General features: G+C 39.9%; 1 protein-coding gene and 1 non-coding gene across 2 annotated transcripts in view; one reads left to right on the top strand and one right to left on the bottom strand.

Annotated features, from left to right (window-relative positions):
- The window catches only part of LOC148194222 (uncharacterized), a 28,248-nt gene extending 4,339 nt beyond the window's left edge, over positions 1–23,909 (bottom strand). Inside the window, exons 1-7 of the mRNA XM_088097146.1 lie at positions 23,710–23,909; positions 23,603–23,666; positions 16,466–16,551; positions 13,634–14,795; positions 13,177–13,390; positions 12,326–13,116; positions 12,166–12,222 (exon numbers count right to left, since the gene is read on the bottom strand). Coding sequence (XP_087953272.1) covers positions 12,166–12,222; positions 12,326–13,116; positions 13,177–13,390; positions 13,634–14,795; positions 16,466–16,551; positions 23,603–23,666; positions 23,710–23,909 — 2,574 coding nt within the window. The remainder of the gene's footprint in view (positions 1–12,165; positions 12,223–12,325; positions 13,117–13,176; positions 13,391–13,633; positions 14,796–16,465; positions 16,552–23,602; positions 23,667–23,709) is intronic.
- Positions 14,142–14,249, top strand: LOC148194223 (small nucleolar RNA R71). Its single transcript, XR_015781819.1, has one exon. It is a non-coding gene; the product is annotated as a small nucleolar RNA R71 (small nucleolar RNA).
- Positions 23,910–24,463: the final 554 nt, after the last annotated feature.

Raw genomic sequence — 24,463 nt, forward strand, 5'->3', positions numbered from 1 at the left:
TGTTATTTTTGTACTTAATTTTGACATCAAAAACACCCTTTATGACTTAGAAACAAGCTTGAAATCGTGCTTTTGCTTAAGTTGTGGAAATAAGAGAGATGGGTTTTATGCTTGGTTTTCCTTGTTTTGGCAGGAATTTAGAGGAATTAGATGAAAGAAGTTGAAGTAGCAAGGAGTTGGACTCAGGAAAGGAAGGAAAATTGCACAAAAGAAGAATCGCAGCTATCGCTCAGCGCCATTTCACTACTGAGCGCCAAGCTTGCTGTTGAGTTCTTTTTCTGACACTTAAGCGCCATCGCTGAGGGCTAATTCAAGTATTGCAGTCACCGCTGAGCGGCATTTCTATCGCTGAGTGCCAGAGTCTACTGTTAAATGCACTATTTCATGCCTGGGCGCCATTGCTGAGCGTCACTCTTAGTGTCGCACTTACCACTGAGCGCAATTCCTACCGCTGAGCACTGTTAATTTGGGCCTGACCTAATTTTCTGTATTTGTAATAAACTATATAAGGGTTTAGTTGACCTAGGGTCGATATCTTTGGATAGAAAGAGGCAGATTTTGGATGCGGAAGCTCCAATTTTCATCTTTTAGGGTTCTATCTTTCATTCTTTTCATTGTTTTGATCTAGTTTCACCATGTATATGACGAACTAAACCTCCATTATTGTTGGGGAAACGATGTAATCCTTTGAAACTCTCATGTATTCAATTGATTATTGATTATATATGCTTTACTTTATTAATTGTTAGGGTTTTTCCTCTATACTCTATGCATGCTTTGTTTAACTCATTCAATTGCATGATCATTGATGTTATCAATACAGACACATATAGCTAAATTTAGAACTGGGGAAATTCTCCCGGAAGCAATATTACCTAGACATAGGAATAGGAGGATCGGTTGCCTTTAAGCTTCTGTGCGAATGTAATGCATGATTACTTTCTAGGGAGACAAGAAATTCTGAACTAGTAATTAGAATTAGGATTTCTTCACCGAGACATTGGGTTTAAGGTAAATTAGAAAGTGACATTAACATTAATAAAGAAAGATGAGTTCATAAATACATGAGAGTGGATAGGATAAGTTTGAAACCCCAACAACATAATTATTCCATATTTTACATCAATCACTTTTGCATCTTTCAATCCAATTGATGAACACTTGCATTCATGTTTACTTTTCCCTAATATAAACACAATGATTTTGTTTACAAGTCTTATTTAATCAAGAAATCACATAATTGTTTAGGCCTTGAGTCTCTTGGGAAAAGATTACTTGGTCTTACCATTTATTATTACTTAATACGATTCGGTACACTTGCCGAAGTGTTAACAACACCCAATTAGCAGTAAAAGATAAAAGATAAAAGTAAAAGATAAAGTCTAATCGGTTAAGAATCACACAAAAGTATAGTTTAAACCACAAGTCCTCGACAACGGCGCCAAAAACTTGTTAAGATGTCGACAAGTGTATCAAATCGTATCAAGTAGTAATAAAATGGTAAGACCAAGTATCGTTTCCCAAAGGACTCACGACACTAAACAATTATGTGATTACCCAATGTTGAGTCACCGACAAGTGTACCGGATCGTACAAGTAATATAAAATGGTAAGACCAAGTATCATGTCCCAAGAGACTCTCGACACTAGACAATTGGGTGTTAACTTGATTAATTAATACTTAAAAGGAACGAAATCACTAAGTTAGAATGGAAATACAGAAAATGAAATATGAATGCAATTTTGATCAATTGAAGAGCAGCACATCAATGAACAGATGATGGTTATGTTATGAGATGAATATGTTGTTGGGGTTAGATTTCACCAAGTTTACTCTCATGTATATAACAATTCTTCTTCTTTCATTAAAGTTAATGTCACTCACTAAATTACTTAAAACCCGAGAAGAAAGCCTATCCTTAATTACTAGTTCAGACGATTCCTAGCATCCCTAATAATTAATTCTTAAGATCAGGAGCTTAAGATGACCAAGACTCATACCCCCATCCCTTAGAAATACTGCTCTTGGGAATAATTCTATAAGAACCTGAATTGTAAGGAACCTCCAAGCACTCATGCAATTCATATATCACGCTATGAATGGTTAAACAAAGCAAGCATTGATCACAGAAGAATTACCCTAACAGTTAATGAAAGAAACATATATTCTTAAGAATCAATTCAAATACATGAGAGTTCACAAGGTTACATCATCCCCCAACAACAAATAAAAATTAGTTCCCCACTGTCATGGTGAAACTAGATGTACAATGGAGAACAATGAGATAGAAAAACCCTAAAAGTTGAAGATAGAGTCTCCCTGATAACAGTTGAAAAACTGTTATTTTCATGCTTAAAATTGATACTAAAAGCAACCTTTGACACTTAGAAACTAGCTTGAAATCATGCTTTTGGTTATATTATTAGAAATAAGAGAGCTGGACAGGTTTATGCTTGATTTTAGTGTTTTTATGCAGGTTTTAAGGTGAATTTGGTGAAAGAAGTGAAGAAGGATAGAGATGGAATCAGAAAAGACATCAAAAAGTGCAAAAGGAGAAGCCGCAAGTACCGCTCAGCGGCACTCAGAAACCCACGTTGGATCCGCTGAGGGGTAAAATGGCCGCTGAGGGGAGAAAAACAACTCACGCACTTACCACTGAGCGGCAGTTTACCGCTGAGCGGCACTTTTATGGGCTTGGGCCTAATTTTTCTGTATTTTTAGAATAGTATATAAGATTTAGGATGTCCTAGGGTTTGTATCTTTGGCAGAGGCGAAGCAAATACTCTCTTTTCCACCCCTTTAAAGGAAGATCTTGGATGCTTAGGCTACCTCTTCACCTTTCTAGGGTTTTATCTTTCATTCTTCCATTATTATTCATCTAGTTTCACCATGAATATGGCGAACTAAACCTTGTATTGTTGTTGGGGAATCAATGTAGTCTTGTGAAACTCTCATATATGGAATTTGGTTTAACATCTAACTTTTAAGACTTATGCTTTCTTTCATCATTAGTTAGGGTTTGTCCTCTTTGCTTATTGCTTGCTTTGTTTAACTCATTCATTGCCATGATTATTGATTTTGTCGATATGGGAACGTACGGGGAAATCTAGATCCAGGGAAATTCTCCCAATAGCATATTGGTTGCCTTTAAGCTGCTGCACTTCAGAACTAATTACTAGGAATGCTAGGAATTGTATGAACTCGTAATTAAGGATAGGCCTTTTTGCAAGGTGATTTAGAGAGTGGCATTAACAATTGATGAAAAGAATGTTGAATTCCTAAAGTATATGAGAGTGGATAAGATGAAATTGATAACTCCCAACAACATACTCATCCATATAATTCATTAAAGTGTTTGTATTCTGTCTTTTCCATTGATCAAATTCATGCATACATGTTTATTTACTGTCTTTTGCATATAAAACTACAATCAATTTGTTCTTAAGTCTTAAATAATCAACAAATCACATAACTAAACTAGGTCGTGACTCCTTTGGGAGAACGATACTTGGTCTTACCGAGTTTTATTACTTGAAACGATTCGGTCACACTTGCCGATTGTTAAACAAGTTTGTGGCGCCGTTTTTCGGTGTTCATAAATTTGTCATCAAGTTTTTGGCGCTGTTGCCGGGGACTCGTGGTTTAACTAGTTAATTTGTGTGATTATTGATTATCTTTGACTTGAATTTTAAATTTCTGTTTTTATTTTCGTTTTTATTTATTTTATTTTCTGTTTTTTATTATTTTATCTCTGAATCTATATCTTCTTTATATTTTTTTGTGCTAACCAATTTTTGTAGGTTTTGTTTTTCTTGTGTATGCAGGAGGCAATCCGAACCAGGAGCAAGAAAACTGCAGAACCTTCTTGAAGGTTTAGACGAGAGTAGACGGAGGAGAAGAATCGTACATCTAGAGAACTTTCCCTCCTCCGGAAACTCTGTTGCAACCATCACCACAAGGTTCTGACCATAGCACTGAGAACATGGAAAATAATAATATCAAAGAACTCTTGCAGATTACACAAATACAGCTGGACCTCAGCATTTTAACAGCATAGCAAGACCAAGAGTCAATGCAGCCAACATGGAGGTCAAACCAGCGTTGATCCAACTGGTAAAAAGTAATCAATTCAATGGGTTGTCTCACGAAAGCCCATATGAGCACCTCACAACATTTAATGAGATCTGCAACACAGTGAAAATAAATGGGGTGTCGGATGAGCAATCAAACTTAGCTTGTTTCCATTTCATTAGGAGGCAACGCTAAGCTTTGGTTAAATTCTTTTCCAGAGGGAAGCTTTACAGAGTGGGAAGCAGCAGTGTGACAAAGTTCCTAAACAAATACTTCCACAATCAAAGGTGAATAAAGGAAAGCAAGAGATTTCTTCATTCAGGCAAGGCATGGAGGAATCACTGGGTCATGCATGGGAAGATATAAAAGCTTGTTACGAAAGACTCCCACGCATGGATTTGAAGAAGTGGAAGTAGTCCTAATTTTCCTTGGAGGTCTTGGTTCACAAACCAAGATGATGCTTGACGCCTCAGCAGGAGGAAACATCAAATGGAAAACTCCAGAGGAAGCTACAGAAATAATTGAAAATATGGCTACTAGTGACAACGAGCTAAACAGTGAAAGAGGAGCTCCTAACCAACAAAAAGGAGTTCTACAATTACAAACAAATGATGCCTTGCTAGCACAGAATAAGATACTAACTCAACAACTGGAAACTCTTACAAAAACACTTGCACAATTGCCTAAAGAGTTAAAGACGTTTGCGCAGGTTCAATCACAATTGTGTGAATTATGTGGGGGTGACCATATCAATGGTCAATGCGCCTTTCCAGCAGAAGTCGTAGAAGATGTTAACTTCATGACCAATCAATACCGTCAGGGGAATTTCAATCAAGGGTGGAAACCACACCCAAGCATTGGTCAAGGGCAAACTGGACAAGCTGGGCAATTTAACAAGCAACAACAACAACTACCCTTATGGCAACAGATTTCTGTACTTAATGAAAGGTCAATAAGGATGGAAGAAACTCTTAACCAGTTCATACAGAAAACTGAGTCTACCCAAAAGAGCACTGAAGCTGCTATCAAGAATTTGGAGATTCAGATGGGTCAGATCACTAAGTAGTTGGAAGAGAGACCAGATAAAAATTTTGGGGCTAATACTGAGGTTAACCCTAGAGAAGAATGTAAAGTGTTAGAGAGTACAAAAGATGAGACAGTTGAGTTAGAAAAAGGAGAGAGAGAGAAAGAAAAGAGAGAGAAAAAAGAGAAAAGAGAGATAGAGAGTAAAGATATTTTCCTTTTCCAATAAATCAAGAGAAACAATTTGATTTTACAGAATTATTTCAAGATGGTGGACAATGATGCACCTTGGAGGGAGATATTACAACAAATTACAGTTTATACTAAATCTGAGGAAGATGTCTCTACAAAGAAAAGACGTAGAGATGACGAGGTGATGAGAGGGTCGCACCTCCCACAAAAGTTGTGCATAAAAGAATGCAGTATAGACTAGGCAATGACTCCTAGGTCGTCTCTCAAGGACCAAATTGGGTTCAGTCTCAGATCAAAACACGTAGTTGGGGGGGGGGGGTTTGAAAGTGTTTTTGTGATTCGAAAATGATGTAAATTAAGACTGGAAATTAAATACAACCAAACATAATTGAAAACAGTGAAATGAATTAACAAAGCGTGAATACCGAACGGTTTCTAAAATAAGTGAGGAAATTGGAAATGCAAGAAGATAAATAAACTGAACAGAACAGACAACATGATAACAGTAAATTAAACATTCCTAAAGCCAAAACTAATTTAAATGCATTAGAGAAATAAGAAAAAGGAATCCAAAACTATTAAAATGCAATGATGAGCTAAAAGAATTAAATGCACTTTGTAATCATCTAGATGAAGTACATCCATCATTGAACGACATTAAAAAAAAACAATGCATGAACAGTAAAGGAATCAAACGTGGAAGCAAATGAAATAGACTAAGCAAGTAAACTACTCCAAGCTGGAATAAAAAAATTGAAATTTGCTTATCATTGTGTGTTTCTCGTTCTGTGCTTCTCACTGCTGGAATAAAAAATTGAAAGCTCCCAACGCAAAATGAAATAACCGTGCAGCAGTCCATCCGAGCCGTGACACCACGCTACCTAACGCATTCAACCGTTCATCTCCAATTCATTCTCTATTAACGTGCTGCACCATGGGCTCATCATTCCAGCCCCCATACTACCACCTACTGTACTTCTCATTCCATAAATCAAAAGCAATCTCTTTTCTTCCAGCTCATTCTCTGCATGAAACCAAACTAAACACTCTATTCTAATGTAAAGTCAATGTCACATCATCCCGTGACACCTCCAGCTTTCTCCTTGCCTAACGTTCCATTCACTAAAAAAGAAAACTTCTTTAAAGAAAGTCCCTGGAGGTGGCGGCTGGAGCCCTCCAAGTGTGCACACCCCAACCTCTTTATCTCCACGTCATTCTACTGCTTCCATTCAACACCGCTTCCAATTCATTCTCCATGCCAATCTACTTGCTCCATGCTTATTTCAATCACCGTGTTGCTTCCAAAACGTAACACCGAATGCTTCATTCTCCAAGAAAATAAATCAATGCTTCTCCTTCCTTTCTCCAGCTCCACGTATGCGTGCACACCATTCTTCAATTCCAACTTCCATCCCGCGTGTGCAGCCGTGACAGCACTCTCAACGTGCTTCTACTCATTCTCCGTGCACCATTCTTTCCCTCTCGGTGCTTCACTTCTTCCAGCTCCAACACATTACCGCTTCCCGTGACAACACACTTCTTTTTCAAATGAAATAAGCACTTGTGCTCCCTAAAGCAAAAACGAAAACAACATCTCCTATTCTGCTTCCAGCTCACTTTCCGTGCACACCTTTAGCTTGCTGCTTCCAGGACGTTCTACAACGTGCACCAACGCTGCCAGCTTCTTCCCGTGACACCGTGCAGCTATGATGAATGAAAGCAAAATGAAAATCACCACTGGAATCAATTCACTACTGGAATCAATCATTGCTGGAAGCAAAATGCCATTCCCGGACTCAAGAGCTCAAAACCGAGAGCTTTTTCCAGCTGGAAGAAAACCAATAAAACACCGTGCCTCTTCTTCTAAATAAACAAAATGAGCCTTTCATTCATGCTAAAAAAAAACGTTCAAAGCCAAAAACTCAGAACCAAAACCGAGAGTGTCTCCGTTCCCTCTTTCATTCCATGAAAAAAAAACGTTCCAAAGCCAAGAGCTTTTTAGAAAACCAAAAACTGGCAAGTGGCGGCTGGGTAAGGGTCGTGGGTCACCTTTAATAAGGGTGGGGTCCACACAAAAACCCTAAGGTGCCAAGTCATTTTTCCTTCACATTTTGGGTCTAGTCTACTTTACCAAAAATTGTCCCAAAATGTAAAAGTTGATACAGAAATTCTAAACTACTGAATTACAATTTAATTAATTCTAAAATGTATGTGTGGAGAGTCTTGAATTTATTTGGCACTCTTCCTGATGTTCCAAAATGTATTTCCGAAATTTTCCTGCACTTCAAAAATACACTTAATCAGCTCAGAAAACCCAAATTAGCACAATTACAAATTTCCGACCAAATTAAGCAGAATTCGGAAAACGGGGAAATAACAAACAATTAAACACAATTCCCTGGTTTATTTAAGTGCAATAAACTAAATATAATTCAAGAAATAACGACTCATCAAAATAGACCACACTTAGTCTTTTGCACTCCTAGGCAAAACCAAGACGAAAACCAGGGAACTACTCAAACATCAGGAAGCTGACATAGACTCGACAGACAGACAACACAGACTCCAAAACAGAAACACAGTTTCACAATTCTCACAAAATCTGGACGGTAAAAGGTATAGGCAGAATCCCACACAAAGTCAATGAAAACAACTACTCAAAGAATCATCCAAACAGTTCAGTACAAGGAAAACAGTCAATCAGTTCAAGAGATGAATCAAAAGCAACAGAGCCTCACAAATGCACACAATTAGTGTTTCTCTCAAGTGTTTAAGGTAAATCAATGTCACTCAATGCACTCAAGAAAGCAAACAACAACAGACTTGGCAAGCCTCTAATATCAACACTTAGAAACATATGCATGTTCAAATCAAAAATCTTTTCATGGTTGTAATGGGGCCAAGGACAAGGCAGGATATATCTGGATAAGAAGCTACAAACCATAAGGAACAGAGGAGCAATGGGGAACAAGTGTAAACACATTCAAACACACTCACAACCTCTAATTCCATCCTCTTCTGCTTTTTTTTTTTTCATCCTGTCTCTTTTCTTTTCTCTCTTTTCAAAACAAAATTGTAAAAGACAAGATACACATATATTTACCAAAACAAAACAAGAAGAGGAACCAACTCGCCAACTCATCAGAAACCCCAAGGAGACCACACTTGTTCCCAAAACACTTCCAAAGCTCCAAAATTCCCTAGGGTTAAGGTAATCATTGTTTTTCACTGAGGGCTAGTGTATGAGCTTCAAAACAAGGAAATGGGGGAAAGTATAGGCTCAAAAAGGGTTTTCAAAGGATTAGAACAAGGTAAGCTTATTTGGCTGGAGAGGCTCAAGAACAAAATTGCCTTTATCACTTCCAAACATGCATATCAATCAAGAATTATCAACAAGAGTCAAGCCAAGGCATATGTGCAAGCAATCTAGAGACATATCACACATAAGAAAGAACATAAAGTGGCTAAAATTCTCACACAGGGCATTTGTGTCACAATCAATTCAACTCTCAAACATCATGATCATCTTCCAGGCAAAGAAAAGCAAGGAATCCAACATCTCAGAGTATCAATGAAGTGAAGGAAAACTGACAACCTAACCACAATCCAGAATTTACGAAAAGCATGCAAAACTGTACATAAGACACAACAAACTACATAAAAACCGAAACACGAACAAAGAAACAACCTCCCCTAATAGACCACACTTAAACGACACAATGTCCTCAGTGTGTCACAATCAGTAGATCAAACAATCAGAACAATCATCAAATATCGACAAAGTGCAATAAAAGTGAGGAGGGAAGGAGAAAAGAAACTCCCTGAGTCAGATGGGAGGATAGGTGGGGTGGACCAAAGACGTCTCCTCCGCCACTACATCCACTAAAGAAGGGTTGCTGAGGAAAGGCTTCAGTCTATGCCCGTTCACCTTGAAGCTTTTAGCTGTAGATGGACCTTGGATCTCTACTGCACCATAAGGATAAACATTAGTCACAACAAAAGGTCCAGTCCATTTTGATCTCAACTTACCACCCATGAGGCCGAGTCTAGAGTTATACAACAAAACCTGTTGGCCAACCTCGAAGTCCTTTCTAACAATAAAACTATCATGGAACTTCTTTGTCCTTTCCTTGTAGAACTTCGAGTTCTCATATGCCTCCAATCGGATCTCATCCAATTCATTCAGTTGCAACTTTCTTTCCTCTCTAGCTTGGTCCATGGAGAAGTTGCAAATCTTCACAGCCTAATATGCCCGATGCTCAATCTCGACCGGTAGGTGACATGCCTTTCCGAAGACAACCCGGTAGGGAGACATCCCTATCGGTGCTTTGTAGGCTGTCCTGTGAGCCCAAAGAGCATCGTCCAACCTATTGCTCCAATCTTTCCTGTTGGGCTGGACAATCTTCTCCAAAATCCTCTTAATCTCCCTGTTGGAGATCTCAGCCTGCCCATTTGTTTGGGGGTGGTAAGGTGTAGAAACTCTGTGCGTCACCCCATATTTCTTGAGCAAAGCTTGCATGGATCTGTTGCAAAAATGGGTTCCTTGATCACTAACAATTGCTCTAGGCACTCCAAACCTGCAAAAGAGGTGAGATCTAACAAAATCTACAACAACCCGAGCATCATTAGTCCTGGTGGCTCTAGCTTCCACCCATTTTGAAACATAATCCACAGTAAGGAGAATATAACAGAAACCAAAAGAAACAGGAAAAGGACCCATGAAATCTATACCCCATACATCAAACACCTCACAGAACAACATAGGTTGTTGAGGCATCTCTTGTCTCTGTGAAATTGATCCTCCTGCTCTCTGACAAGGTTCACAAGTGCTGCAAATCTTCTCCGCATCTTTGAAGATGGAAGGCCAATAGAAACCACAGTCAAGCACCCTGCGAGCTGTTCTCTGTATCCCCAGATGACCACCAGGTGAGGAGGCATGACAAAACTGCAGGACCGAGTCAATCTCATGGTCCGGAATGCATCTCCTAGTAACCTGGTCACTGCACAACTTCCACAGATATGGGTCATCCCAAACATAATACTTAGCATCACTCTTAATTTTAGCAATCTGAGCACGTGATGCTAAGGGAGGAAAAACAGAAGCAACCAAATAATTTACAATGTGTGCAAACCAAGGAGTGGGGTGAGAGTAAGAAATCATCAACAAACTCTCGTCAGGAAAGGCATCCTGTATGGGCAACACATCAGCTTCATTCCCAACTTTTTCAATCCGGCTTAGGTGGTCTGCAACCAAATTTCGTGCTCCACTCCGGTCTTCAATTTGCAAGTCAAACTCTTGGAGCAGTAGCATCCACCTGATCAATCTAGGCTTTGACTCGACCTTTTTCAACAGAAACTTTAGAGCTGCATGGTCAGTATACACAATAACAGGTGATCCAAGCAAATATGACCTAAACTTATCAAGGGCAAAAACAATTGCCAACAACTCTTTTTCAGTGGTGGTATAATTTGCCTGGGCAACATCCAAAGTGCGTGAAGCATAGTAGATCACTCTCGGCAGCTTGTCAATTTTTTGTGTCAAGACAGCCCCTAATGCATAATTAGACGCATCACACATGAGTTCAAATGGGGCTGTCCAATCTGGTGCCTGAATGATAGGGGCGGTGGTCAAAGCTTCCTTCAGGCAGTCTGCTTGCATCTGTCATCAAAAGAAAAGTCAATATCTTTCTGCAGCAGTCTGGACAAGGGAAGCGCCTTCTTGCTGAAATCTTTGATGAAGCGCCTGTAGAAACCTGCATGTCCAAGAAAAGATCGCACCTCTCGCACGCAAGAGGGGTAAGGCAACTGCGAAATCACAGATATCTTAGCAGGGTCTACCTCTATTCCCTTTTCAGAAATGATATGCCCTAGAACCAAACCTTGTCCAACCATGAAGTGACATTTCTCAAAATTGAGAACAAGGTTTGTTTCTATGCATCTTTTCAAAACTTTTTCCAGACTGTCTAAACATGCATCAAAGGAGGATCCATACACAGTAAAATCATCCATAAACACCTCTATGCAATTCTCAAGAAAGTCGCTAAAAATGCTAAGCATGCACCGTTGGAAGGTACCAGGGGCGTTGCATAGACCAAAAGAGCATCCTCCTATAGGCAAAAGTGCCAAAGGGGCAGGTGAATGTGGTTTTTTCTTGATCCTCAGGCGCAATATTTATTTGAAAGTAACCAGAAAAACCATCAAGAAAACAATAATGAGATTTACCTGTCAGGCGCTCCAGCATCTGATCAATGAATGGCAAGGGGAAATGATCTTTCCTGGTTGCTTGGTTGAGCCTCCTATAGTCAATGCAGACTCTCCAACTGTTCTGCACTCTAGCTGGGATAAGCTCATCCCTCTCATTCTTCACCACAGTGAGGCCAGTTTTCTTGGGCACAACATGGATGGGGCTAACCCACTGACTATCTGAAATAGGGTAGATGATCCCAACTTGCAAAAGCTTGGTCACCTCCTTCTTGATGACGTCCATGATCACGGGGTTTTGCCTTCTTTGTGGCTGTCTCACTGGCCTTGCCCCATCTTCCAAAAGAATTCTATGCATGCATGTGGATGGGCTAATACCAGGTATGTCAGCCAAACTCCAACCAATGGCCTTCTTGTGCTTCCTCAGCACACCAAGCAACTTCTCTTGAACAGAATCAAGGGAGGTGGAAATGATCACCTGGTTTCTTCTCATCATCCTCCAAGTACACGTACTTGAGGTTATCTGGGAGCTGTTTCAACTCAAGAATAGGTGCCTGCAAGTCAGATTCATTTGTACTTCCTACAAAGTGGTTAGTGCATTCTGACTCCAAAGAATTCACAGGTAAAGGCGGAACACCTATCTCATCAAGCTCCAAATCCATATCCATGACAATTACATTATCAACATTATCCATATCAGAAACATCATCAACATCATGGCATATTAAAATTCTCTTCAAAATCAACATCATTCTCAAATTCAGATTCAATGCATGTATGTAGAGAAGATAGAAAAGAATGCTCTTTCTTATGCAAAGAATCAAAATCATCAACAACATATTTATCAATAATGTCATCCAATGCATCGATCCTAAACAGAGAATGGTCCTTAGCTGGAAATTTCATTGCATCAAGGATATTAAAATGAACAACAATATCAGCAAATTCCATAGACAAAGTTCCAGCATACACATCAATCTTAGTTCGGGCAGTTTTCAAGAATGGCCTGCCTAAGATAATGGGAGCGGATCCATGAGAGAATCCCTCCTCCATTTCCAAAACATAAAAGTCAGCAGGAAAAATCAATTCACCAACCCTAACCAAGACATCCTCTATGAAACCTGTTGGGTGGGTAACACTCCTATTGGCCAACTGAATGACCACACCTGTGGTTTGCAAAGGACCCAGAGACAAAGATGCATATATAGACAAAGGCATGACATTAACAGAAGCACCCAAATCAAGCATGGCATTTTCAAATTTATTGTTTCCAATCACACAAGGAATGCAAAATATACCTGGGTCCTTGCACTTTTCAGGGATGTGCGGGACCGACTTACCAATAAGCGCAGATACATTCCTTCCCATGCTAATCCTCTCATTTCCCTTCATCTTCCTCTTGTGTGTGCACAACTCCTTCAAGAATTTGGCATACTTCGGTATCTGCTTGATGGCATCAAGTAGAGGTATGTTCACCTCTACCTTCCTGAAGGTCTCCAGAATTTCCTTATCCACATCTTCCATCTTTTTGCTAGGAAGCCCCCGTGAAGGGAATGGTAGAGGGATAGGTCGGTCAACCAATGGAGAAGGTGCGGCAGCGGTGGTGGTGGAAGAGGGAGAAGATCCACCTGAAGAAGAACCACCAGCTGGAGAAGAAGATTCACCATCCTCAAATGCCTTGCTCGGACCGTCATGGTCGTTCTTTCTAGGACAAGTAGCAGGCATGGGTGTAGGTGTAGAAGCGGGCTCTGAAGGCACAAAAATCTGCTTCCCTGATCTAAGGGTTATGGCGCTCACATTCCTTAGGTTCTGCACAGTCTGGGATGGCAACTTATCCGAATTCTGAGACTGCGCCTGGTTTATCTGAGTAGCCATCTGACCCATCTGGTTAGTGAGACTCTGTATGGAAGCTCTAGTCTCCTGCTGAAACTGCAGGTTCTGCATAGTCATCTGTCTGACTAACTCTTCCAATGAAGGTTCAGACGAAGTGGAAGGTTGGGCAACTGGTTGGGCAGGTGCCTCTTGTTGCTGCTGTTGTTGTTGCCTCTGGTGTTGTTGCATAGGTGGAGGCACATATCTGTTAGGTGCTCCAGCATTCTGGAAAGGTGGTGCCTGCTGTTGATGCTGTGGCGCATTGTTCCATCTCATATTGGGGTGATTCCTCCACCCTGGGTTGTACCTGTTGCTGGATAAGTCATGATTTTGCTGTTGTTGCTGCCTGTTGTTGTAGATGTTCGTAGCATAAGCCTGAGGCGCCTCAGAGGCAGCAGAGTGCTGCAAAGAAGGACAAGCATCTGTATAATGGTCACTAGAAGGACAAATAGCACATAGTCGTGCAACAGATGCAGATGGAGCTGCAGATCTCTGGTTGGTAGTCAACTGTGTCACCATCTTTGTAAGAGAGTCAATCTTTCCTTCCAACTTGCTTTCAACAGCTGATAAAGACTGGGCAACAACATCATGTACGCCCCTCACCACAATGGCATCATTCCTGGTGCTAAACTGCTGGGAGTTGGAGGCCATCTTCTCAATCAATTGCCTGGCCTCAGCAGGTGTGGTGTCTCCAAGAGCTCCACCACTGGCAGCATCAATCATACCACGGTCCATGTTGTTCAAACCCTCATAGAAATACTGGACAAGGAGATGCTCAGGTATCTGATGGTGGGGACAACTAGCACAAAGTGTCTTGAATCTCTCCCAATACTCATATAAGTTCTCTCCACCAAGCTGCCTAATACCAGTTATGTCTTTTCTGATAGCTGTGGTCCGGGCTGCTGGAAAAAATTTATCTAAGAACAGCCTCTTCAGATCATCCCAGCTAGTGACGGATCTAGGCGCCAAACCATACAACCAATCCTTAGCAACATTTTCCAATGAATGAGGGAATGCCTTTAAGAAGATGTGCTCTTCAGGAACATCATGTGGTTTCATACTAGAACAGACAATGTGGAATTCCTTCAAATGCTTATGAGGACTCTCACCTGCAAGACCATGAAACTTGGGCAACAAATGGATCAGTCCAGTCTTGAGAACACATGGAACGTCCTCATCAGGATATTGGATGCACAAGCTTTCGATATCGAAATCAGGTGCAGCCATCTCCCTAAAAGTCCTCTCGCGAGGTGGAGGTTGTGCCATATTGTTCTCAGTGTGAAAAACAACAGAATCAGAATCAGAGTCACGTGCAGATGCAACAGATGCAGTAGATGCAGTATGCACAAAATACTCAGCAGTGGGATGCACAGTATCCAATGGAACAGACTCAAAAACAGACTCTAAAGATAAATTCCTAGAATGCCTAGCTAACCTATGAAAAGTTCTATCAATCTCCGGATCAAAGGGTGGTATAGGCCCAGGATTTCCCCTAGTCATGCACTAAGTCAGAACACCCTAAAATCATGAAACGATATCACAAAAATTTTGAACACACAAAACAACCTAAACAACCAAATCACACACACTCAAACACACAAGACAAAACACAACACACACACAACAAAAAACCTAAGACCGAACCATTGGTCCCCGGCAACGGCGCCATTTTGATGAGAGGGTCGCACCTCCCAACAAAAGTTGTGCATAAAAGAATGCAGTATAGACTAGGAAGTGACTCCTAGGTCGTCTCTCAAGGACCAAATTGGGTTCGAGTCTTAGGTCAAACACATAGTGGGGGGGGGGGGTTTGAAAGTGTTTTTGTGATTCGAAAATGATGTAAATTAAGACTGGAAATTAAATACAACCAAACATAATTGAAAACAGTGAAATGAATTAACAAAGCGTGAATACCGAACGGTTTCTAAAATAAGTGAGGAAATTGGAAATGCAAGAAGATAAATAAACTGAACAGAACAGACAACATGATAACAGTAAATTAAACATTCCTAAAGCCAAAACTAATTTAAATGCATTAGAGAAATAAGAAAAAGGAATCCAAAACTATTAAAATGCAATGATGAGCTAAAAGAATTAAATGCACTTTGTAATCATCTAGATGAAGTACATCCATCATTGAACGACATTAAAAAAAACAATGCATGAACAGTAAAGGAATCAAACGTGGCAGCAAATGAAATAGACTAAGCAAGTAAACTACTCCAAGCTGGAATAAAAAAATTGAAATTTGCTTATCATTGTGTGTTTCTCGTTCTGTGCTTCTCACTGCTGGAATAAAAAATTGAAAGCTCCCAACGCAAAATGAAATAACCGTGCAGCAGTCCATCCGAGCCGTGACACCACGCTACCTAACGCATTCAACCGTTCATCTCCAATTCATTCTCTATTAACGTGCTGCACCATGGGCTCATCATTCCAGCCCCCATACTACCACCTACTGTACTTCTCATTCCATAAATCAAAAGCAATCTCTTTTCTTCCAGCTCATTCTCTGCATGAAACCAAACTAAACACTCTATTCTAATGTAAAGTCAATGTCACATCATCCCGTGACACCTCCAGCTTTCTCCTTGCCTAACGTTCCATTCAATAAAAAAGAAAACTTCTTTAAAGAAAGTCCCTGGAGGTGGCGGCTGGAGCCCTCCAAGTGTGCACACCCCAACCTCTTTATCTCCACGTCATTCTACTGCTTCCATTCAACACCGCTTCCAATTCATTCTCCATGCCAATCTACTTGCTCCATGCTTATTTCAATCACCGTGTTGCTTCCAAAACGTAACACCGAATGCTTCATTCTCCAAGAAAATAAATCAATGCTTCTCCTTCCTTTCTCCAGCTCCACGTATGCGTGCACACCATTCTTCAATTCCAACTTCCATCCCGCGTGTGCAGCCGTGACAGCACTCTCAACGTGCTTCTACTCATTCTCCGCGCACCATTCTTTCCCTCTCGGTGCTTCACTTCTTCCAGCTCCAACACATTACCGCTTCCCGTGACAACACACTTCTTTTTCAAATGAAATAAGCACTTGTGCTCCCTAAAGCAAAAACGAAAACAACATCTCCTATTCTGCTTCCAACTCACTTTCCGTGCACACCTTTAGCTTGCTGCTTCCAGGACGTTCTACAACGTGCACCAACGCTGCCAGCTTCTTCCGTGACACCGTGCAGCTATGATGAATGAAAGCAAAATGAAAATCACCACTGGAATCAATTCACTACTGGAATCAATCATTGCTGGAAGCAAAATGCCATTCCCGGACTCAAGAGCTCAAAACCGAGAGCTTTTTCCAGCTGGAAGAAAACCAATAAAACACCGTGCCTCTTCTTCTAAATAAACAAAATGAGCCTTTCATTCATGCTAAAAAAAATGTTCAAAGCCAAAAACTCAGAACCAAAACCAAGAGTGTCTCTGTTCCCTCTTTCATTCCATGAAAAAAAAACGTTCCAAAGCCAAGAGCTTTCAAAAAACCAAAAACTGGCAAGTGGCGGCTGGGTAAGGGTCGTGGGTCACCTTTAATAAGGGTGGGGTCCACACAAAAACCCTAAGGTGCCAAGTCATTTTTCCTTCACATTTTGGGTCTAGTCTACTTTACCAAAAATTGTCCCAAAATGTAAAAGTTGATACAGAAATTCTAAACTACTGAATTACAATTTAATTAATTCTAAAATGTCTGTGTGGAGAGTCTTGAATTTATTTGGCACTCTTCCTGATGTCCCAAAATGTATTTCCGAAATTTTCCTGCACTTCAAAAATACACTTAATCAGCTCAGAAAACCCAAATTAGCACAATTACAAATTTCCGACCAAATTAAGCAGAATTCAGAAAACGGGGAAATAACAAACAATTAAACACAATTCCCTGGTTTATTTAAGTGCAATAAACTAAATATAATTCAAGAAATAACGACTCATCACGAGGCAAAGAAGTATAAAGCTGTTAAAAAGGAGCCATTCCCTCCAAAAGCGAAAGATCCAGGAGGCTTTTCTATTTCTTGTACCATAGGGAAGAACAGGATTAAAAAAGCTTTACTTGATTTAGGATCAAGTGTTAACTTGATTCCTTATTCTTTTCTGGAGCAGATTGGTGATGTTGATGTGAAGCCTATAAAGGTTAACTTAGTAATGGTAGATGGATCTTCAAAGGAACCATATGGAATTGCAGAGGATATTATAGTTTGTGTAGGCAAACTCCAGTTCTTGGTAGACTTTGTGGTGATGGAGATGGAGACTGAAAAGATACCTATTATTCTTGGAAGAATGTTTATGAAAACGGCGAAAGCCATCATTGATGTGAATGAAGGAATTGTGGTGCTCCAAGACCGAGAGGAGAGAGTTGTTGTAGATGTCTTCAAAGAAGAGAGGCAGATGCAGGAGGAAGAAGCTAGTCATAAAGTTGCATTTCAAGATGTACTCATGACTAGCCCTGAAGATGAAAAGCTCAAGGTTGAAGGTAAACATTGTTTGTTGTTTCAGGTACAGAAAAGAGAAAAGATTGGAAGAGGAAGAAAAGTTCCTGATGATTGGATGAAAGGCCCAACTTGGTACACATGTGAGATTCAAAAACAAGTTGTGGGTTGTGAAAGGCTACAAAGAAGAGGAGATGATAGAGATAGAATCTCCATATTCTAGAAGAGTAAAAAAAGTACACCGGAAACAATTGAGGAGTTGGTGAGACAAAGACACCAACCATGAAGAAGGAACTTGAACTTTATTGGGTCAAGCTAATGACGTTAAAAGAGCGCTACCTGGGAGGCAACCCAGTTGATTGATTATATTGTTTCTGTTTGTTTTATTGTAGTAGCATAATAGGGTTCTGCATGAGTAATCTGAAAACTTAATTGCAGGGAACCAGTGAGGGGCATGAGTAGGAGGCACCTAGGGTAAGCTAGGAAGAAGAAAAGCACAACACAAAAGTGCCGCTGAGCGGCAAACTACCGCTGAGCGGTACTATCGCAGAACGGGCTTAGGTTGCCCCTTAGCGGAACCCGAGCCCATTAGGGTATTTTTATACCCTAAGCTGCGCATTAGCTTCTCTTTTCATAATCTTCTCTACACACACACTCCTACATACCTTTTCCAAGGTTCTCCACATCTTTTCCCTCTTCCCTCTTGAGAAAATCTTTCTTTCACTCATTTTTTTTTCACTAGTATTCCATCTAAGTTTGGGGTTGGAAGAGAGCATCTCAGCTAGAAAAACATTATTATCTCATCCAGCATCTCCACCCAAGTAAGTCAAGCATTTTGTTCATTCTAGGGTTCTTGAGTTTGAATGTGATTGTTAAAGCATGAATAGTTAGGGGTTTTTGATTTCTATACATGATTTGATGATTTAATTGATGTTTGAACCGATTGAACTATTTAATTTTGATCTGGAAAAATGAAAATTGCATGTGGGTGGAGTTAGGATAGGTTAAAAAGGAATTTTTCAAAAATCTGCAGAGTCACCGCTCAGGGGTAATTTGCCGCTGAGCGGCACTCTGACAGATTTGAAATTTTTGATGCATTGTGTTTTGGATTGCTGCACTGGTGGCGCTGAGGGATAATTTTGACCCTCAGCGGCGGTTTAGTTTCGAAATAAGGTGTGTTTTGTGTTTTACTAATGATTAACAACATGTTTTGTGGTTTTGCATCTATGTTTGATGTTTGATGTAGGAATGGCATCTTCTTCAGGCAAAAGATTGAAGACCGTGGCATCCAAAAGAAAAGAAAAGGAACCAGAACAACCCCATTCTAATAGGTTCCTATCTCACAAACATGAAAAGCACTTCAAGGTGGTCCAAGATAGGAGACTCCTTATGGAGAGAAAGTTTGGAATGATACCTAACTTTGCTCCTCAATTTGGAGAGCAATTGTTAGGGAATGATTGGGGGAAGCTAGCCACATACCCTACACCTGCAAATATAGCTGTGGTGAAAGAATTCTATACAAATGCAAGAAGGATTGGTGATTATCCAGCTGAGAACTACCTAGGCTATGTAAGAGGCCATGCTTTTAGGTTTGATCCTGATTCCATCAACAACTTCTTAGATACTGTGTGGGCTGGTGAGCAGTGCCAATTTGCTCTATGTATGGAAGAAGGTGCTGATTTTGATGATGTGGAGAGAGTTTTATGTGTACCTGGAGGACATTTTCAAAGGAATAGAACTGGTGTTGTGGTGAATATTAGGAGCACTGACTTGACTCCTCTTGCAAAGTATTGGATGGCGTTTTCTCATGCCAACATTCAGCCATGTTCTCATGTGTCAGACATCACTCTTAGCAGGGCACTCCTCCTTTACTGTGCAATCAGGAATTTGAATGTTAATATTGGGCAGGTAATAGCTGATGAGGTGGATACTTCTGCTCCACCATTTGAAAGGCCAAGAAAAGCAATTGATGAGGCTTATTATAGACAATACTATGGAGGTGAGGAAGCAGCTCAGCCAGTTCCACCACGCCGTACTCATAGAGAAAGAGGGCAAGCACAGAGTCGGGCATCTGCTGAGACACATGAAGCAGAACCGTTCCAAATGAGGGACATGTACATGTCTCTTATAGGTGCACAGTTACAGTCTATCCACAGAGGGCAGGTGGCTACTGCAGAAATGATTGTTGGAATGTATGATACACCTCCAGCTCACAGGTGGACTATGGAGGAGTTTCATAATGTGGTAGCTTGGCCAGAAGAGCAGGTACAAGGAGGCAAAGCTGAAGCAGCTGAAGCTTCAGCTATGGAGATGGAGGACGATGATGCTGAAGCTGATGATGATGATGATGATGCATTTGAGGATGCTGAAGATGAAGAAGAAGAGGAGGATACAGATGACAGCTCAGTTGATGAGGAGCTGAGATAACATTTACTGATGAATGCTATCATAATTAGAGGAGGACTTATGCTTTTATTTGGTTCAGTGTTCTGTAGTTACTTATTTTTTTTTTAGAATAGGGTTTGATGTACTCAATGGAAACCTTTGTCTGTTGTGATGGTTTGCTTATGATTGTGATTGTGCGATAAGTAATGCTTGATGATGGTTTGATATTGATTGATGTTGAGATGTGCACATAATATGCTTATACAGGTGATTCACAAGCATTGTGAATAAATGCATGATGTTATGATTGTGATTATGATGCTAAGCAGGATGTGTATGTGAAATGTGAATGAGCCATTTGTGAGGTTTTGAGCTTCAGAGTTTTTGAGATTGAATGCTATCATTTTGGAAACATGAATGATTTTGCCCAGGTTTTCTATGATTGAATTACTTGCTTGTCTGCATCATATGATCAAGGCCATTTGTTGGTAACCCTTATATTAGCCAATTTCATTAGCCACTAAAGGAGAACACTTTGTGTTCTATCCTTTGAACCTTTAGCCTTGAACATGATTTGAAAACCCTTTGTGAAAAGCTTTACCTTGAGTTAAGTAGAAAATATTTTGTGGTATTGATAAATGTTCAAGTTTGGGGTTGTTGGAAAATAGAAAGGGAAATTGAAAGCATTGAGCTAAGATCTAAATAAGAATGTGAAAAGGAAAAGAAAAGAAAAGAAAAGAAAAGGCAAAGTTCAATGCAAAGGAAAGTTGGGAAAAGTAAGAATGATTGTGTTGATATGATTCTCTTAACTCAAGGATTTTGTGATCCAGAAAAACCAATTTTCTTATTAGCCCAGCCACATTATAAGCAATTGAAAAAGTCCTTGTGATGATGCATGCTTGTGAATTTGTTTGATTGTGGTTAAATGAAAGGCAAAGTTACTTCATGTGACATTGTGATAGTAGAGTGAATGAGTGATTACCTCTTATAGACTTGTGTTTGAGTGAAACACTTTACCTAGTGAGGAAATATTCATTGAGCACATGAACATCCATGTTTAGTTGATTAATCATTCATGAAAATTAGCATTTGTTGGATATTAAGTGACTTTGTGAACACCAAAGCATGTGCACGTCTTGATTGAAATTTTTGTCATGAGTTTGATTGAAGTTTTTACTTATCTTGAAAAGAGGATTTTTGAATGAGTGAACCGTTATACAGATTGGTAGAAGATTGAGTTACATCTTGTTTGCTTGAGGACAAACAAAGTTCTAAGTTTGGGGTTGTCATAACAGTTGAAAAACTGTTATTTTCATGTTTAAAATTGATACTAAAAGCAACCTTTAACACTTAGAAACTAGCTTGAAATCATGCTTTTGGTTATATTTTTAGAAATAAGAGAGCTGGACAGGTTTATGCTTGATTTCAGTGTTTTTATGCAGGTTTTAAGGTGAATTTGGTGAAAGAAGTGAAGAAGGATAGAGATGGAATCAGAAAAGACATCAAAAAGTGCAAAAGGAGAAGTCGCAAGTACCGCTCTGCGGTAGTTTACCGCTGAGCAGCACTCAGAAACCCACGTTGGATCCGCTGAGGGGTAAAATGGCCGCTGAGGGGAGAAAAACAACTCACGCACTTACCGCTGAGCGGCACTTTTATGGGCTTGGGCCTAATTTTTCTGTATTTTTAGAATAGTATATAAGCTTTAGGACGTCCTAGGGTTTGGATCTTTGGCAGAGACGAAGCAAATACTCTCTTTTCCACCCCTTTGAAGGAATATCTTGGATGCTTAGGCTACCTCTTCACCTTTCTAGGGTTTTATCTTTCATTCTTCCATTATTATTCATCTAGTTTCACCATGAATATGGTTAACTAAACCTTGTATTGTTGTTGGGGAATCAATGTAGTCTTGTGAAACTCTCATATATGGAATTTGTTTTAACATCTTACTTTTAAGACTTATGTTTTCTTTCATCATTAGTTAGGGTTTTTCCTCTTTGCTTATTGCTTGCTTTGTTTAACTCATTCATTGTCATGATTATTTATTTTGTCGATATGAGAACGTACGAGGGAAATCTAGATCCGGGGAAATTCTCCCAATAGCATATTGGTTGCCTTTAAGCTCCTGCACTTCAGAACTAATTACTAGGAATGCTAGGAATTGTATGAACTCGTAATTAAGGATAGGCCTTCTTGCAAGGTGATTTAGAGAGTGGCATTAACAATTGATGAAAAGAATGTTGAATTCCTAAAGTATATGAGAGTGGATAAGATGAAATTGATAACTCCCCAACAACATACTCATCCATATAATTCATTAAAGTGTTTGTATTCTGTCTTTTCCATTGATCAAATTCATGCATACATGTTTATTTACTGTCTTTTGCATATAAAACTACAATCAATTTGTTCTTAAGTCTTAAATAATCAACAAATCACATAACTAAACTAGGCCGTGAGTCCTTTGGGAGAACGATACTTGGTCTTACCGAGTTTTATCACTTGAAACGATTCGGTCACACTTGCCGATTGTTAAACAAGTTTGTGGCGCCGTTTTTCGGTGTTCATAAATTTGTCATCACTTTCCTAGGCCTCTCAAATGGCAGTTAAGAGATATTCACTCCGGCTAGCTTACATAAGTGTGTAATCAAAGAGGGATGTCCCAAAGGTGCCTTATTGTTCATAGTGTTGACACACACTTGTATCTCATTAGCTATGACCTGACCAATGTTAATGCTCATCCCTCTGAGCACATAGTACAAAAGAAGTACCCTGCTGACAATAATGTCTGAGACATGTGAGCATAGTTGGATGTGATAATAGTTGAAAAACTGTTATTTTCATGCTTAAAATTGATACTAAAAGCAACCTTTAACACTTAGAAACTAGCTTGAAATCATGCTTATGGTTATATTTTTAGAAATAAGAGAGCTGGACAGGTTTATGCTTGATTTCAGTGTTTTTATGCAGGTTTTAAGGTGAATTTGGTGAAAGAAGTGAAGAAGGATAGAGATGGGATCAGAAAAGACATCAAAAAGTGCAAAAGGAGAAGCCGCAAGTACCGCTCAACGGTAGTTTACCGCTGAGTGGCACTCAGAAACCCACGTTGGATCCGCTGAGGGGTAAAATGGCCGCTGAGGGGAGAAAAACAACTCACGCACTTATCGCTGAGCGGCAGTTTACCGCTGAGCGACACTTTTATGGCGATTGTTAAACAAGTTTTATTACTTGAAACGATTCGGTCACACTTGCCGATTGTTAAACAAGTTTGTGGCGCCGTTTTTCGGTGTTCATAAATTTGTCATCAGGATGTTGGCATGAGAAAATCTCATCCAATACTTTGCTATAGGAGTCAGATCAACTCTCTTGATGTTTACAACAACACCATTCCTTTTTCTCTAAAAGTGTCCACCAGGCACACGTAGCACACTTTCCACATCACCAAAGTCTGCTCCTTGTTCCATATTGAAAGCAAATTGACACTGCTCACCAGCCTATTCAGTATTTAAAAATCTATTAATGGAATCAAGGTCATACCGAATGGCATGTCCTCTAACATAGCTCAAATAATCCTCAGTAGGATGACCACCCAACCTTCTTGCATTGGTGTAAAATTCTTTCACCACTGCTATGTTAGCTAGTGTAGGGTAATTGGCTAGCCTCTCCCAGTTCCTGTTCTCCAATTGCTCCCCAAATTGTGGAGCAAAGTCAGGTATTAGTCCAACCTTCCTTTCCATTAGTACCCTCCTATCTTGGACAACTTTGAAGTGGCGCTCATTGCGAGATAGGAACTTGTTGACCTAGGAGCGTTTTGGCTCCTTATCCTTCCTCTTGGATCCTATAGTCTTGATTCTCTTGCCCGACGAGGAGGCCATCCCTACATCAAACACAATTCACAAAACCACAAGACATATTGTTAAGCATTAGTAAACCACAAACAACACCCTAAGATCAGTCCTATCACCATTGAGGGCAATCAAAACCCCTCAATGCAACTTATACAGCAAGCCAGTAGCAAAAAGAAGCAAAAAAACACTTTGCCAGAATCACGCTAAGGGGAAATTTCCACTGAGCGACGATTCTGTAGATTTGTCAAAATCTTGCAAAAATGCTCTCAATCTCCACCCACCTACATTCTTCCTAGTTCCAGACCTAAATCAAGCAGTTTAATCGGTCCAAGCAACAATTAATTCATCTAATCATGCATAAAAATCAAAATCCCTCAAGAATCACGCTTAGACAACCATCTTAATACCAATTCATGCTTTCAAAACCATAGAATGGAAAGTGC

This window comes from Vigna umbellata, chromosome 8 (assembly GCF_029865625.1).
Source record: "Vigna umbellata cultivar VRB3 chromosome 8, Vumbellata_1.0, whole genome shotgun sequence".
Classification (NCBI taxonomy): Eukaryota; Viridiplantae; Streptophyta; class Magnoliopsida; order Fabales; family Fabaceae; genus Vigna; species Vigna umbellata.